Genomic DNA, 18,820 nt, shown 5'->3' with positions numbered 1-18,820 from the left:
GGGGCTGACAAAAACACAGGAGACAAGGTGGTATTTTGGTGGTCTACTAGGTTGGAGTTAGACAGACTCAGGTGAAAATTCTAATTATGCTAATCTCTATCTGTACAAATTCAGGGGAAAGGTACCTGATCTTTCCAGCCCTCAGAAGGATGAAGATATTAGTTGAGAATGGGATACTAACCTTGCTGGGAGGGTTTCTGGAAGGCTTTGGGAAAATGTTATGCTAAGCACTTAGCAGTCCTCTGGTACATGATAGACATACAATTTAGAGTTGCCATTATTCTTACTATGTTACGGTTTGTGGTGTGCCTCTGAGGCCCCTCCTAGTGGGGAAGGTGGTATACACCAATGAGCCTATGAATAGGAACGCCCTCACCACTTGTTTGTCAGAAGAATAACAAAGTTTCAGAAGAGAAAATTTTGAGAAAATCAAGGCAGTAACTCTCTTCTGAATCTTCACCTTGCCTCCAACATTTCTGCTATTTATTGGGACTTTACACTGAGACCCAAAATCAAATTCTAACTCCCAAGCGTGGCACTACAAACCATATTCAAAACTAGGACCCACAGGCTACTACTCTGAGCTGGATGAGAATCTATGGAGCAAAACCTGGGGAGACCCTCACTCAGAACCCCCAAAACTGGTGCCAGACCCTCTTTCTTTCCATGTGTAATAATATCTCACTGTTGTTACTTTTAAGTGCTCTTTTGCTAAAATACCCACAAGTCTTTCTCCTTGATTTAGGATACTTGTTTCAGAGATCTTGATATCCTGAATCAAAGGGAAACAAATGTGGCCATATGCTCAATTTCAAAATGGATGAGATCTTTATTTATATATTTTGCACTTCCAGCCTTGAGAATTCACGTGAGTGGCTCCACTATAGCCATCCTGAGGAGAACCGAGTGCCAGTTCCTATATGAAGTAAGAGGAGAAACATTCTTAAAGGTAAGGCATCCAAAATACACAGAAAAAGCTCTGAGACACGCTTGGGCCACCTCCTTTCAGACTTGGCCAGGAAAGTTTAGGAGAATTCAGATAAAGAATTCCTGCAATGATCATCCATCATCCTTGGCCAGAGAAACTACCATTAAAGAATGTGAATTCATGGCCAGGCTCGGTGACTCAGCCTGTAATCCCAACACTTTGGGAGGCCAAGGTAAGTGGATTGCCAGAGCCTGCGGGTTCCAGACCAACCCGGGCAACTTGGTAAGATCTCATCTCTACAATAAATTGAAAAATTAGCCTGACGTGGTAGCGAGTGCCTGTAGTTCTGGCTACTAGGAAGGCTGAGGCGAAAGGATTGCAGAGTCCAGCAGGTTGACGCCGGGATGGCCGTGAGTGTGCCACTGCACTCCAGCCTGGGTGACAGAGTGAGACTCCAACTCAAAAAAAAAAAAAAGAATGTGAATTCAGACCAGCACTGTGGCTCGCACCTGTAATTCTAGCACTTTGGGTGACTGAGATGAGAGAATCACCCAAGGCCAAGAGTTCAAGACCAGTATGGGCAACCTAACAAGACCCTGTCCCTATAGAAAACAAAAATTAGCTGACTATGTAGCACACATGCATGTGTATCCCCGACTCTAAAATACAAATAAATAAATAAATAAATAATTAGCAGGGGTAGAGTGGCACCTGCTGAGTCCAAGCTACTCAAGAGGCTGAGGAGGGAGGATCACTTGTGTATAGGAATGTGAGGCTGTAGTGAACCATGATCACGCCACTGCACTCCAGCCTGGGTGACAAAACAAGTGTGTCTCTATTTTTTTAAAAAAGGATGCGAACTAAGAACTTTTCTTTACTCTGAAGAGTCTTTTTGATACTTTGAACTCTGACCAATATGTTATAAAACACTCTCTTGATATTTTGAACATTGACCCATTTGTTACAAAACACTACCACCATGTTTTCTCCATATATCCAAATTTCATACCCAGTTCCTCCTCCAAGTCCAAGAGCTACAGTCTGGTCTAGGGCTTATTTAACTTAAGTCAAAACCCCCATCGCCTCACTTACTTCCCTACTCTTACTGCAAGATCTTGCTATGATCTGAGATCACCTCTCTTGCCAGTTGCTTTACCATTCTGAAGCTCTAGACCAATGAATCGCAAGGTGTGGTCCCATCTTCACCCTGATGTGGCAATCTCTGGATGCTTGCTAAAATGCAGGTGTTTGGATACCCCACCAGGTCTACTGAACAAGAGTCTGTGGGTATAGATCAGGAATACACACACACACACACACACACACACACACACACACACACACACACACACACATTATATATATTATTATATATGCGAGGATATATATATATATATCTGATATATGCAAGGATATATATATGTATGTGTGTGTGGATATATATATATATCAGAGTCTTGCTCTGTCGCCCAGGCTGGAGTGCAGTGGCACAATCATGGCTCACCGTAACTTTGACCTTTTGGGTTCAGGCAATCCTTCTGCCTTGGCCTCCTGAGAGGCTGGGACTACAGGCATGCACCACTACTCCTGGCTAATTTTTTAGATTTCTGTAGTGACTAGGTCTTGCTGCTGCCCAGGCTAGTCTCCTGGGCTCAAGTGATCCTCCTGCCTTGGTCTCCCAAAGTGCTGGGATTACAGGTGTGAGCCATCATGCCTGGCCAGGAATCTATATTTTAACCAAATATGTGTTTTTGATCACATTGAAGTTCAAAAATCACTATTCTGGATTCTCCACGCTGTTCCTCACATTTACAACAGCTGTTCTTTAAAACCACCAACTGTCTCCAATTGGTTCTCAGGTTGCTTATCAAAAGTTATTACAATCTTTTCACAACTGGTCTAAAGCCAACTATCGACTGTAAGATTATGTCTCCAGTAACCACAATGCTTCTAGTCTTTACATGTTGATTGCAACTTGTCAAAACCTCCTGTTACGTAAAAGTATCCCAGTGTCATACTCACTTTTTGAGTCCTCCATAAATAGATTTCCTACATAAAGCATTTCCCCCAAAGTAGAAGTGATGTATGGGTTACTATACTCCAAACACAGTCAGCAAAACATTTTTTTAATGAATTTTTTTTAAAAAAGAGACTATCCAGTCTTCTTTTCAAATAGCAGCTTCAGCAAAAACACTTTCCAGTAAGTTTCCATACATTTCATAGCTTCCAGATGAGCCCCACAAAAGTCACCTAGTGAGTGCTTATGATGCTTTTGTGTTTATAATGTACACATACAAGGAAGGGAAACTGACAAGTTTTATGGAAAAACTTTGTTGCAAAAAAGACTAGAAGAAAATCTGGAGAATGCAAACGAGTTGAATGTGCTGACAGCTGACTTGTAGATGAATTTTCTTCCTCTTTAAGTTAGAGTTCTTGTGATGTTGCTAGTGTGATATTTTGAAATGTCTTTTGTGGGGAGAATACCTCTACTTTGAGAAAAGGATGTCTGGTGAATGAAAGACTTATTTTTAAAAAGGCGTTTGGAATTAAGATCTGTCTGGAGATAATGCAAATCATAACAGGGATGTGTGACGTGCTAAAATATGCGCACTGATGAGAAACACAGAAGTGAAATGTCTCTTGGAAACAGATCATTGTAGGAATTGTGGGCTAGAGCTGACCCAAACAGTCTCACGGGCCTCCATGACACATAACTGTTTTGTCTCACTAGGGAAGAGGAAATGAGACCACCTACTGGCTGACAGGGATGAGGGACCAGGAGTACAACCTGCCAACCCCTCCCACTGTGTAAGCTTCCGGATGTGGCAGGGAGGGAGAGGGGAGTGAGAGGAGTAGCCCATTTAAATTGTGAGTGACTTGCAAGTGGCAACGATGAGAAGGTTTAGAAACCTCCCTTCTCATACTTTGGAAGGCGGAGGCAGGAGGATTGCCTGAGCCCAGGGGTTTGAGACCAGCTTGAGCAGCTTGGTGAGACCTTGTCGCTACAGTAAAAAAATTAGTCAGGCATGGTGGCACACATCTATAGGTTCAGCTGCTTAGATGGCTGAGGAGGAAGGTTCACCTGAGCCCAGCAGGTTGAGGCTGTAGTAGCCGTGAATGTGCCATTGCACTCCAACCTGAGTGACAGAATGAGACTCCGACCCCCAAAAAAAAGAAAGAAAAGAAAAGAAACCTCCCCTCACAGACTGCTAAAAATTGAGTGCACTGAAAGTCTGTGTTTTCCTGAGACCTCAATGAAACAGAAAAGTATTTGGCTGTCCTGTCTGGAATACAGACTTGCTTCCACGAGTGTGTTCAGATGTGTGTTCTCAGGGAAATACTACGCTTCTTACTCTGGAGACTTATCCCAACAAGGAGCTTATATGTGGAAAAGAGAAGGAAAGAATAGACTGTCTAGAACTGGAGGAGATTTTGTTGTATTTCATTTATTTTGTTTTGTTTACTGGCTCTTTTTCCTTCTGTGTTGATGATAATTTTTAATGATTTCAAGTGTATTTTAAATTCTTTATCTCCATAAATATACTTAACTCATAATTTTTGCAGAAACTATTATATATATATATCAGTCAAGAATAAGTTAAAAGTCTCCTGAGTCTGTACTTCTATCTATTCTGGCCATTTTTCTGGAATGCATCTGTCACCATCTTGTGATTGCTGAAAAACTGACTCCATTCTCTCCAACCGAAGCATGGCACAGCAAGCATTGTGTTCCCAGCTTGCTCAGGAGAACAGAAGACACTTTAGAGATTGCCTTATGTGTGTGTGGTTCCCACAAGAATAGAGCATATTGGAGGCAAAGAGACTCTCTGCATTCCATTCCAGTCCTCATCTTTCTGTTGAGCCACCTGATGAAAACAGGACCATGCCTAGCCCCAAGACTATGGTTCTGGGTCTTAACAGGGAGTCTGTTTTTTCCTTGAAATGAGGAAGACAAGGTTTCAGGTGTAACTAACAGGTTTCAGTTCTCCTAAAGATGACTCAAGTTGCGGCAATAGATGCTGCAGCAGTCAGCCACGTGGCGGTTGCCATGGCTTTTGCTATGGTTGGGAAACCCTGTCTTGATGCCAGATCCAGGCAGATGGCAAGCTTCTAGTGAATCCAAAGCAACCCATATCTTCCCTAGGAGTGTGCCAGGTCCATTCTAAATTCTTGAAGCCCTCTACCACTCTAAGCCTTCCCCCAAATAAGACTCACACTCTCAGGTACATGTGGAACCCATGAGTTTTCACAGTTGTGTGGCATGGGCCTCACATTCTCCTGGTTTCTTTTCCCCTCCCTGCAGTGGTGTATGTAAACCTAGATCCCCTTACCGTGCCTCCAAATTTTAGCAGCATGTGGATTTTTTCTTTTGAAATTGAAGTCTAATTTTCTGCTTGAAATATATTCTGCTTATTCTACAACTCCACTTAGGAAGGAAGACAGTTTTTAAAGCTCATCAAAAGCAAGGATCATTTTCTATTCTTTGGACTTCCTATGTCCCACAGAATAGGCATTCAATGAGTAAGTGACTAGCTGAACTGGTTATTCTGGAGTTAGGGAATATTCTGTATGAATTTCTGAGAAGTTCTAATATTCTCTTCCCACCCTGTCTCCAGGGAGAATCAACAGCGTTTGCAAGCAGAATTTTCAGACATGATTGCCAACTCTTTACAGAAGAGACAGGCTGCAGGGATAATAAGGCAAAAACCAAGACGGGTAGCCAGCTATAAAAAAGGCACTCTGGAATACTTACATCTGAATACCACAGACAATGAAGGCACCTATTTTTAAACCTAAGTGAGGTGTAAGGACTCACACAAATTAAAACACAGCTGCACTTAAGCAGCAACCTCAAGCGTCTTGGCAGTTTTCATTTTCCTAAGACCTCAGTGAAACAGAAAAGTACTTAGCCTCAGCAGCCTAGTCTGGAATATAGACTTGCATCCATGAATCAGATGTGTGTTCTCAGTGAAATACCACCATTGGCTCTGCAGCCTCACCCCAACAGTTGCTCCAGGGAGCTTCCACCTGAAAAAGAAGAGAAATGAATAGACTATCTAAAACTTGAGGAGATTTTGTTCTTATTTCAGTTATTTTGGTGTTTTGTCTGTTTCTTGGCTTTTTCCTTCTGTATTCATAAAATTTTTTAATTGTCATAATTATATTTTAAATACCTTATCCCCATTAAAGTATATTTAACTCATAATTTTTTCAGAAAATATGCTATATATTAAGGCAAGAATAAAAGTTAAAAATTTCCAAGTCTGCGTATGTGCTTCTACCTATTCTGCCCATTTTCCTCGAATGCACCAATCATCATCTTGTGCTTTCTGGAAAGCTGGCTGCATTTCCTCTCACTGAAGCAAGGCAAAACTAGTGTTGTTTATGGGTAAGAACCTTGAAGGTTAGTATCACCTGCTACACACAAGGGGATTTTTGACCTTCAAGCAGAGGTGTTGCCTTGGCTTGTCCACTTAGCCATGTGCACATGTGATGTTAATAATGGCAGTGACCTAAGAATGGGATTCAGGCAAGGATCAAATTCCTGCACTGCTCTCTTCTAGCTGTAATCAATGTCTCTAAGCTCCAGATCTTTCATCAGTAAATTGTGAATCATAATAACTGCTTCATGGAATTGTCATAAAAAATTATTTGGAAAGAAACTTGTCCAACACCCAGCACAATGTCAGTAACATATTAGGTTGCCAACTAATAATCTGTCTTCCACTTTAACCCTCCCTCTATATGCTTTATAAATCAGAAGTAATAATTTTCAAACCCGGGACCTTCATGTGTGCCAGATGCACATAAGATAATTCATTTTTAATAATTTACCATATAATTTTTCAAATGTATACAAAATCTTTAATCCTAGTATATTCATCATAAGTTTTAAGAATTATCAATATTTTCCCAGTCTTGTTCATTTATCTTCCACCAACTTTGTTTTGTTAGATTATTTTAAAGAAAACTCCAAGTACTATATCTTTTACCCATAAATACCTCAATTTATACTTTTAACATGGGATTGATCAACTTTTTTTCTGTAAAGGACTAGATAGTAAATATTTTAGGTTTTGTGAACCAGACTACAATTACTCATCTCTGCTATTGTAACATTAAAGACACTAAAGACAATTGTAAGCAAATGAGCATGCTGTAAATTTATTTACTGTTTTTGATGGCAAAGACATGAGCAAGATGGTAGAATAGAAGATACCCTGATATCACTATCTTTACAAAAGCACAACTAGAAGTTATTCAAAGACTAGAATGTCACTTTGAATTCACCAGAACTTGGGAGAGAAGTGGAGAAATCCCCCTGACCCCCACTATGCCCATAGAATGTGCCTTCTCCTCTACCAAGCCAGCATAACACCACTCATGGAGAATTTCCTAGACCCAGGGTTTCTGAGGTAGGAGGAGGGAATTGGAGGGAAATGTTTGAGAATTGGAGGGGAGTGTTTTCCACCAGTCTGAGAATCTTTACCAAAAGCCTACTTTGGCCCCATCTCATGGAAAACATTGGGAGTGACAGGAAGGCTGAAACATCTTGGTGAGATAGGGACAAAAAGCAGTAGCACTGATCACAGCAACTGGTATGCAGATCTTGGCAGGTACTCTGTGCTCCAATCATCTGGAATGCCACACTAAGAAGAATGAATGATGCCCCAGTGCTGCTGGGGGTATGATCCATAGGAAAGCCTGAATTCATTGTAAGATTCACCACAAAGCAAAGGTGCTTGCATGGAGCCTTCCTCTCACCTGGAAACAACTAAAAGGTCAGGAATTAAGTTCTAGCATTTGTTGAAGTCTTCCCCAGACTGGGAAGCAACAGCAGGCCAGTAAATAAGTTCCAATATTAAGTAGTGAAGGTCTAACACCACCAAAGAACACTTGTAAAACTGAAACATGTGGCCATCTCCTTAAATGTGCAGGCATCAATGTAAAGACACAGAATTCTGAAAACTCAGGAAAATATCAAACCATCAAAAGAAACCAACAAAGCTTCAGTAATTAACTCAAAAGAATTAAAGATCTATAGAATGTCTGGAAAACTTTTAGCATAATTATCTTAAAGAAGTTCAGGGAATAATAAATATAAATAAAAAATTTAAAGAAATTTGGAAAACAAGCTGGAAACAAAATGAGACATTTAACAAATAAATAGAAACAATTTTTTAAAAATTCTTAGAAATTAAGAATACAATAACTGAACTGAAAAACCTACTAGACAGCTTCAACAGCATACTTGACTAAACAGAGAAAAATAAATCAGTGAGCTTGAAGACAGAACTTATAAAACCCAATCAGAAAAGAAAAAGAATTTAAAACAGTGAAACAGGAAAAGGTAAGAATTATGAAATACCATCAAGCAAACTAATTTCCATGTAATAAGAGTTTCTAAAGGAGATAAGAGATGTACAAACGTCTAGAAAGCATATTTAAAGAAATAATGGCTGAAACAATAATAAATAAATAATAAAAATAAAACAGTTAAGTAAGGGATGAAAAATGATAGTATTCAGGTACAGGATGCTCAGAAGTCACCAAATTCAATCCAAAAAGGAATTCCCTAAACTACCAAAAACTAGACAAAAACAAGATTATGCAAAGCAGCAAGAGGAAAGAAAATCACGCTCAACATAGCCCCGGTATAGCTTGTGGTGGATTTCTCTGAAGTAATGCTGCAGGCCAGGAGAGAGTGAGATGATGTATTCAAAGTACGGGTGGGGGGGGGCATTTTCTAGTCAAAAATACTGTACCCCAGCAAATCTATCTTTAAAACATGGAGGACAGATAAAAACTTTTTCAAATCAACAAATACTCAGGAAATTCATCAACATCAGACCTATTTTACATGAAATGTTAAAGGGAGTTCTTTAATCTGAAAGAGAAGACTGCTAATGTGTAACAAGAAAACATCTAAAGATATAAAATTCACTGGTAAAAGAATACAAATTCAGAATATTTTAATACCTTAGTTGTGGTATATAAACCACTTATATCTTAAGTATGAAGACTAAAGACAAAACTATTAAAGACAATAACAGCTACAGCAATTGGGTAGAAGGCACTATTTAGACATGTAAATTGAAATATCAAACAGTTAAAATTTGAAGGGAAGGAATAGTTTTAAAGGTAGAGTTTTGTTACTTTGCTCTTCCTTATAATAAAGTTATTGTTATCAGTTTAAAACAGCCTGTTATAAGATGTTTTATGTAAGCCTCATGGTAATCACAAAAAAACCTATAATAGATACATTGAAAATAAATAACATGAAATAAAAACATGCTATAGAGAAAAGTACTTAACCACAAAGGAGATAATAAGAGGAGAAAAAAAAAGAACAACAAAAAACCAGAAATCAAGTAACACAATATCATTAGTAAACCCCTTATCTATCAATAATAACCTTAAATATAAATGAGTCTCCAATTTAAAGACACAGAGTGGAACCCAACTATATGTTATCTACAAGAAACTCACTTCACCTGTAAAGACACACACAAACTGGAAGTAAGGAAATGGAAAAAGATATTTAATACAATAAAAACCAAAAACAGTGCAGGAATAACTATGCATATATCAGATAAAAGAGACTTGAAATCAAGAAAAGTAAAAAGCAACAAAACAGGTATTACATAATGATAAAGGAGTCAATACAGCAAGGATATAAAAATTGTAATATATATGCACCAAGCACTGAGGTAAAATGCAAAACAAATATTAGTAGGCCTAATGGAAGAGGTTGATTATAATGCAATAATAGTAGGAAGTTTCAACACCTCATTTTCACAATGGACAGATCATCCAAACAGAAAGAAACAAAGAAACATTGGAGTTAAACTGCACTCTAGACCAAATGAATCTAACAGACATTTACAGAAGATTTTATCCAACAATTACAGAATATAAATTTTTCTCACAGCACATGAAGTTCTTTAGGATATATTATATGTTGGGCCATAAAACAAGTCTTAAAAAATTTTAAAAATTAATATAAGTATCATTTCTGGCTGCAATGAAATAAATGAGACCAGCCTGGACACCATAGAGAAAGCTCAAAAAAAAATCAAGCCAGGCTCGGTAGCTCAGCCTGTAATCCCGCACCTTGGGAGGCTGAGGTGAGTGGATTGCATGAGCCCACGGGTTCGAGACCGGCCTGGGTGACTTGGTGAGACCTCATCTCTACAATAAATCAAAAAATTAGCCGGGTGTGGTAGCCCGCACCTGTAGTTTCAGCTACTTGGAAGGCTGATGCGGAAGAATCGCTGGAGACCAGTGAGTCGAGGCTGCGGTGGCCGGGAGCAACCACTGCACTCCAGTCTGGGCGACAGGGTGAGACTCCAACTCAAAAAAGAAAACAAACAAACAAAAAAATCAGACATCACAACAGATACCACAGAAATACAAATTGTAAAAGAAAGACTATTATGAACAATTATATAATACACCAATGAATTGGAAAATCCAGAAAAAAATGCATAAATTCCTGGGTACATACAATTTATCAATATCGAATCATTAAGAAATAGGAAACCTGGTACAGGCCAATAATGAGTAACAAGATTAAAGCAGTAATAAACTTTCCCATTAGACTTCTAGGACTAATGGCTTTACTGCTGAATTCTATCAAATTTTTAAAGAAACACTGAAAGCAATTCTTCTCAAACTCCCCCAAAAAATTGGAGACAAGGAATGTTTCCAAACTCATTCTTTGAGGCTAGCATTACTCTGATTCCAAAACCAGACAAGGACACAACAACAACAACAAAAGAAAACAGGCCAGGATCACTGATAAACAAAGATGTAAAAATCCTCAACAAAAATACAAAAATCAAATTCAACAGTACATTAAAAATATCATTCATTCAAATCAAAAGAATTTCATCCCAAAGATGCAAAGATAGATCAACATTCTCAGATCAATAAATGTGACACATCACAGTAACAAGATCAAAGACAAAAACTATACAATCATGTTAATAGATGCTGAAAAGCATTCAATAAAATTCAACACTCCTTAATGATTAAAAAAAAACCTCTTAACAAACTGAATATAGAAGAAACATGCCTCAGCACAATAAAGACAATATATGGCAAACCCATAGTTAACATCATAGCTAACATCATGGGTTTTTCATGAACAAAGAAAAATTGAAAACTTTTCCTATATGTTATGCAAAAAGAGAAGGATATCTACTTTTACAACATTTCTTCAACCATAGTACTAGAAGTTCTAATCAGAGCAATTAGGCAAGACAAAAAATCAAAGGGCATTTAAATTGAAAAAGAGGAAGTCAAATGTCCCTGTTTGCAGACAACATTAATATATATAGAAAACTTAGCTAGGTACAGTGACCCATGCTTATAATCCCAGCACTTTGAGAGGCTGAGGTATGAGGATCACTTGAGGCCATGAGTTCAAGACCAACCTGAACAACACAGCAAGTTAAAATAAAATAGAAAATCCTAAAGTAGCCACCAAAAACTGTTAGAACTGATAAATAAATTTAGTAAAATTTCAGGATAAAAATATCTACTACTGTACTACTTCTATATACCAATTGTGAACAATAGTTTTAAAAATCAAGATAAAAATCCCATTTACTATTGTAAAAAAAAAAAAAACCAAAACCAACCTAGGGATAAAGTTAACCAGGAAAGTGAAATATCACTACAGCACAATCTAAAAGAAAAAAAAAAATCGGTGATAAAATAAACTGAAAAGGAGTAATAGAAAAAAAATAGATATCTTCTGTTTATGGATTAGAAGAAATAGTATTGTTGAAATACCTATACTACCTAAAGTGACCTACAGATTCAGTGTAATCCCTATCAAAATACCAATAACATTCCTATAAGAAATAGAAAAAAAATCCAAAAATTTGTATGGAACCACAAAAGACCTCAAATAGCTAGAATAATCCTGAGCAAAAGGAACAAAGCTGAGAAGGCATCACACTACCTGACTCAAAATATACTACAAACTCTTAATAACCAAAACAGCATGGTACTGACACTTTCTACATAATATCTCAAAAGCACAGACAACAAAAACAAAGACAGACAAATGAGATTACATCAAACTAAAATGTTTCTGCACAACAAAGTAAACAGTCAACAGAACAAAGAGACAACCTACAGAACGGGAGAAAATATTTACAAACCATGTATCTTGTAAGCCATATATCTAGAATATATAAGGCACATGTTTAAGTCAATAATAAAAAAACTCAATTTTTAAAAGTCAAAAGGCTTGAGTTGACATTTATCAAAAAGGAGACATACAAAAGGCCAACAAAAAAATGCTCAGTATCACTAATAACCTGAGAAATGCAAATTAAAAGTACAATGACATATCACCTCACCCCAGTCTGAATGACTATTATCAAAAAGACAGAAATAACAAATTCAGGTTTGAATGTGGAGTTTGGGAACCCATATATACTGTTGTTGGGAATGTAAATTAGCATAGCCATTATGGAAAGCAGTATAGAAGTTCCTCAAACAACTAAAAATAGAACTACCATGCGATTCAGCAATCTCGCTTCTGAGTATTTATTCAGAAGAAATGAAATAGGTATGTCAAAACAATATCTGCACTCCCATGTAGATGTATATTGCAGCACTAATCATAATAGCCAAAATACAGAATCAACCTAATTTGTCCACTAATGAATGAATAAAGAAAATGTGGTATATATACACAATGGACTATTATTCAGCCATTAATAAAAAATGAAATATTGTCATTTGCAGTAACATGAATAGAGAATATTATACTAAGTGAAATAAACTGGGCATAGAAAAACAAATAGAGCATGTCCTCAAATATATATGGAATCTGAAAAACTTGATCTCATGAAAGTCGTGAATAGAATAATGGTTACCAGAAACTGGGAAGAGTTGTGGGAGGAGGGAGATAATGAGAAGTTGGTTAATTTGTGCAAAAATACAGTCAGGAATAATACCTAGTGTTTGACAGCACAATATGATGACTATACTTAATTTTTTATGTGTTTCAAAATAGCTAGAAGATTTTAAATGCTCTCAAACAAAAGAAGTGATAAATGTTTGAGGTGAGGGCTATTCCAATTACCTATATTTGATCATTACACATTGAATTACACATTGAATGCATGTATCCAAATGCCACATGTACTCCATAATATGTACAACAATTATGTACTATAAAAAAATTAAAGATTAAGAAAAACAATATGGGTGACTTTTTTTTTTTTTTTAACACAACCAAACAGAATTTATTCCAGGGATACTAGGATGATTTAACATCTTCAAATCAATAAACATGATACATCACATCAAGGGTGACTTCTTAAATGCAGTTTCCTATGAAAAAAAAACCAGACCCAAAAGACTATATGTTTATGACTTAATTTATGCAACTTTCTGGCAAAGTGAAAATTATAAGAAAGGAAACCCAGTCAGCAGTTTCTAGGAGTTGAGTGTTGCGAGGATTTGATTACTAAGTGATAGAACAAGTGAATTTTGCAGGCAATGTAATTGTCTTATATGGTATTGTGATGGTAAACACATGACTCTATGCATCTCTCAAAATCTCAGAACTATATACCATAAAGGAAGACATTTAATGGAAACTTTTAAAAAATAAGCAACTATATGTGGCTGGAACCCAAGAAGAAATGCAGACTGTGAAAAATAAATCCAACTTTACTACACGTACTATACATATTATACATACTGGCATAACTCACTGAAGAAGGTGGTGAATAAAGGAGCTGACACAAGTCCCTTTGGAAAATAGTACTTTGAGTAGTTATTGTAAGCCAAGGTACAAAACACTGTAGTCTAATTGATAAATGTGTTTCTAGAAGAGCATGGGTTAGGATACTGAAGCTACTTTAAATGTATACTAGGGTTAAGTAAATACTTTTTGATATGAACAAGTTTCTCATTGTTAGCAAAAGAAGAAATAAATAAGAAAAAAGGTAATTCTGGAATTACCCTTGAAGAGCTGAATTGCATCAAGAGTATCACTATTAATCATGATGATTTTTAATTGATAGGTGGATAGATATAGAGATAGAGAAATAAATGTATATGTGTGTATATACTAACTCACTGAGAAGACCTAGAAATAGCAATGCCTCAGTAGCAATGAACACAACTAGTGTTCAGATTGTGGTGTCTAAACACCATTCTCACAAAGAACCAGACTCCTTAGAGAAGTGACTGATTTCAAGGCTGTGATAGGAAAAAATAAAAGATAAACCTGGAATATCACATGCTGCCAGAAACTAATGAAGAACTAAAAAAAATAAGGGGGGGGGTTATGTCAAAACGTCACAGAAGCCAATCTCAAAAAGCTCCCAATGGTTGAAACTGAAAAAAGTAATAAAATAAATAATGAGAGTATTAATTATAACCTAAAGAATAAAGTAAATATTCATGATTTTATATTGATATAAAATAAATGATTAAATATATAAACAAATGATGGAGAAGAGACAGCTCTTCCTTACAGGAGAGTCCTATTAATAAACATAGAAAAAATGAAGAAAATAGAAAGTGAATATTAGAATACCACAGTAATCATTGTCACAGACAAGATACATCAATTACTGCTAAAATTAGTGGGTGAAAGTTTAAGAAACAGAATATTTGCATAGTTTTAAAGTACCTTCCCTCACTTATTTACCATTACATAGGAAAAACAGTAATTTAAAGTGAAGACTTCAAACACTACTGTAACCAGACAATTAAAGTTAACTTCACCAGTAATGACATATTAATATCATGAACCCCTGATATGATGCACTGAGAGGGTTATAACACTGCTGTAACATTCTTCCTTAAGATGAATAACTCAATATAATCAAGAGAAAACATCTGAAAAACTCAAATGGAAAAACATTCCGTAAAATACTTATTTACCCAGTCCTAAAACAAAAGCTGAAAGAAACAGTAGAATCCTAAGAGGATTAACTTATAGAAGATTCTGTCTTGGGTTCAAGGACTAACAAATGAAATATGGGTCGGGCTTGGTGGCTCAGCCTGTAATGCCAGCACTTTGGGAGGCCAAGGCGAGTGGACTGCCTGAGTCCACGGGTTTGAGACCAGCCCGGACAACTTGGCGAGACCTCGTCTCTACTATAAAATAAAAAATTAGCTGGGCGTGGTAGCGTGCCCCTGTAGTTCCAACTACTTGAAAGGCTGAGGCAGAAGGATCGCCAGAGCCCAGCAGGTCGATGCTGGGGTGGCCATGAGTATGCCACTGCACTTCAGCCTGGGCGACAGAGTAAGACTCCAACTCCAAAAAAAAAAAAAGAAATGAAATATGTTTGAAGGTACAGAAATGGCCTGTAAAGGAACTGACACTACTGACAATGGAAGAGGCGAGAAAATAAGGAGAGTATTGTTTGTGCACTGACTCTTCATCTTCCATAGCAGGAAATCAGTCAGATAACGTCTGAATTGATAAAACAAGAAACAATAGTATAGGCATATTGTTTCAATTTATGACAACAACCTTTGGAAGATCTAAACGCAGAAATAGTAAAAAGGATTAACCCCAGAAACTTGGACTAGGGAAACACGGGTATAGGCTAGGTGATTTGCTTCTTATTATACATGCTCATTGTGTTTGTATTTTTTAATCATGTGCAATTACTATTTAAATTATTTTTAAGAAGAAAGAAAATATATTTCCCATAAAAATTGAGGAAAATTATATGTTCTAAGGTTCAAAATAAAATTTTTTCAAAACTGAAATGTTTCCCATGTGTACAAAATGGTACTCAATTATAGAAAGAAAAATTAACCATACAATTTTTTTTTCAAAAACTCACCTATTTGCACGAAATGAAGCATTTCTGTCTTTCTGAAAGCATCTTTTGAATGATCATCTAGTCTTTGTTTTTATGATCGGAAAAAGTGTAACAAGAGACATGATGTTGGAAATTGCTCTTTTTATGTCTGTCTTGTGATTTTTATTCAGCCAGCACCTGGCAGACCAGCTGTTGAATGATGTATTCTGAAAATGTCCTTGTTCTAGTAGTGGTGACAAACATCATAGAAATAAGAATTTCTAGTCTAGAATTCTCCTAAAGAATGGCTTTGTAATTTGCAGCAACTACACGTTGTTTTCATGTTTGCTAAAAATGCCATTATCTATTTTCTGTGCTTTTATAGAACATAAAACTTTATATGTGTGTGTGTACATTCCCAGACACCATACGGTACCATCCCAGCTAAAATACATCTTATCTTGTGCCTCTAACTAGTTGCAGTCTGACACTATGTAGATTACTCCAATGCCAAATCATTGAATGTATTAACCCAACCCCTGGTAGGCAGAGTTCACCACAAAAAAGTGATTGCATTGTCCTGGCTCAAATGAGTCTTAATATTTAGACAGATTCATGAGTTACAAATACATTTGTTGCAAAAAACATGAATTATCACTTTCAGTTCTATGTTTCTTTGGGGAAAAAAAATCCTAACTCGTTGTTTATAAAAGTACAGATGTTTCATAAGAGTGGAAGTTAGTTGCATAGGAGCCTTCTGCAGCTTTTACAGAGATCTTAGATGACCCAGTCACTTTCTTAGCTCAGCAACAAAAACAGTACAGAGAATTGCTTCTCGATCTATGACAAAGGGAGCCTTTTGTCTTTTCTATTTCAAATTTGTCTCAGAATGATACTTTTATAATCCAGAGAATCATATGCTTAAATGTTGTGGCAATGTCCAACTGCCATGAAAGTTTCCAAATGCATATTCTCACAAAGCCAGGAGAATCCAGAAACAATACCTAGTCACAACAGAGAACTATTTTAGCAAAACAGTACAGTGGTTTGGCACCTATACCATTAGGAACTGTATGCCCAAAACTGTGCCACAGTTGCCCAGAAAAATTAGTCACCTCTTCCTCGTGCATACTAAAAATACTATCTCCCTAAACATGGTCACCTCTTCACACTGCTCCAGGGTTTTCAAGGTGACCTGCTTGGTGGAAGCTAGATTATGTACAGAATCCTAGCTGCAAAGGAGCCTGAGAAATGGTGTTATAGCATTCAAGGAGCCAAGCCAGAAAATTATTAAAAAGGAAACCAATTTTCAGTATCTGCCTAAAGTTCTATAGTAGAAATCTTTGGGTTCTCAGAAATGTGTTAAGTACCCATCACCTAACCTCTGCTCAGTAGGGCAAAAACCTGCACCCCTGGCCGCAGCTGACAAGGTAAACCACTAACCCCTGCAGGGCCAATTCAATTTTCTAGAAAATGAGGGGTATTGAGTCACAGGTCAATCAGAGTTGAGTGATGAAGATGGCAGTCGTGTAGAGATAGGCTGCACTGAAATTTTTCTGCCATGTGTAGATGAAGGGAAGGAAAACAATCAGTGAACAGCATGAGAAGCATAAAGCAAATACCCTAAGGAAAGCAGAAAGGAGAGACTACACATCTCCTGAGCATCAGGATTTATCCCCAATCCCTAAATGTCCAAGCCCTCAAAAAGTCTGCCTCTATTTTCCGCCCTTGAGATCCATGAGCAACCATGGTATCTTTCTGCAGCAGATCTCCTCCAACCAGAAATTAACTGGTTTGTGTATTTGAGGTTTGCATTGCTGTGCTGCTGTTTTGTTTTTTGTTTTGTTTTTAATGTAGAAAAAAAAATGTTAGAATTACCATCATTGTTGACAGAGTAGCATTGCTAAGATACAAAAGTTTTTCCTTTCAGGAGGGTTGAATATAAGTAAGCAAGTTGAGAGGTAGAGAAAGGCATCAAGGATGAAAAATTATGTCATCTCAGGTTAATAAGTGGTGAAAGTCAGAACCTCCTCCTAATCGTTTGCTAACTAATAGGGCCCATGGAAACAGGAGCAGAGTTCTGTGAGAGGGTATAATGCCAGCACCCAGAGCAGTGTTCAGACTGCTCAAAATAGAAGACACCCTCGGGAGACTCTACTCTGCTGTTGGAAACTTGCCTGGTTCCAAGCCTGAAGAGTAGGGAGGGGATTGTATGGAACCTAGTGCTATCAAAAAGCAATTGGAGAGGGGCTACAGTATCCACACCCTGGGGATGGATTGGGTTACACTAGAGCAGAACAAGCAGAGGATGAAAACGGAACATACCTCTGTTACACCTCCAGTACATTCTTCCTTTGGTTTGAGCTAGTTTGTGTATATCCCTATGCCTCCCTTCCTTTCTCCTAACCTAACAGGAATAATCTGTCTATTGGACTCAGCTTGGATTTCGCCTCCTTCAAAAACCTCTTCAGACCAGAGCAGATCCCTCCTCCCTGTGACCTCCTGAGGCACTTACTTATTGGTATGAACCATTCACTAGGCTCTTATCTTAAACAACCACCTGATGCAGCTTCATTTTTATCTGTGCAAGTCATATGCCACAGACTAGCCTGTGAGTGCCCATGTAAGAAGGAAGTTGTATGGTTGTAAAAAATAAAATTAAAAGGTGGGGTACAATGGCTCACACCTGTAATCCCAGGACTTTGGGTGGTAGAGATGAGAGGATTGCCTGAGCCCAGGGATTCAAAACCAGCCTGGGCAACTCGGCAAGACCTCATCTCTAAAATAAATCAAAACAAAACTAGCCAAGTATAGTGGCACATGCCTGTGGTTCCAGCTACTTGGAAGGCTGAGGCAGAAGAATCACCTGAGCCCAGCGGGTCAAGGCTGCGGTGGCCATGAATGTGCCACTGCACTCCAGCCTGGTCAAAAGAGTGAGACTCTGACCAAAAAATTAAATTAAATTAAATTAAATTCACCAGACTAAAACAAAAAAGTCCATGGCATGACATTTTATATACATATATGTATAGATAATATTATATAAGCATATATATATATATATATATATATATATATATATATATATATATATATA

General features: G+C 37.3%; 1 protein-coding gene across 1 annotated transcript in view; it reads left to right on the top strand.

Annotated features, from left to right (window-relative positions):
- The window catches only part of GUCY2C (guanylate cyclase 2C), an 80,438-nt gene extending 74,250 nt beyond the window's left edge, over nucleotides 1-6,188 (top strand). Inside the window, exons 25-27 of the mRNA XM_008071877.1 lie at nucleotides 855-949; nucleotides 3,660-3,736; nucleotides 5,545-6,188. Of these exons, the coding sequence (XP_008070068.1) occupies nucleotides 855-949; nucleotides 3,660-3,736; nucleotides 5,545-5,719 (347 nt within the window). The 3' untranslated portion in view covers nucleotides 5,720-6,188. The remainder of the gene's footprint in view (nucleotides 1-854; nucleotides 950-3,659; nucleotides 3,737-5,544) is intronic.
- The last annotated feature ends 12,632 nt before the right edge of the window (nucleotides 6,189-18,820 follow it).

This window comes from Carlito syrichta, unplaced genomic scaffold, assembly GCF_000164805.1.
Source record: "Carlito syrichta isolate Samal-C Ts95f unplaced genomic scaffold, Tarsius_syrichta-2.0.1 Scaffold314772, whole genome shotgun sequence".
NCBI lineage: Eukaryota > Metazoa > Chordata > Mammalia > Primates > Tarsiidae > Carlito > Carlito syrichta.
This window is presented reverse-complemented; position numbering and strand designations above follow the sequence as displayed.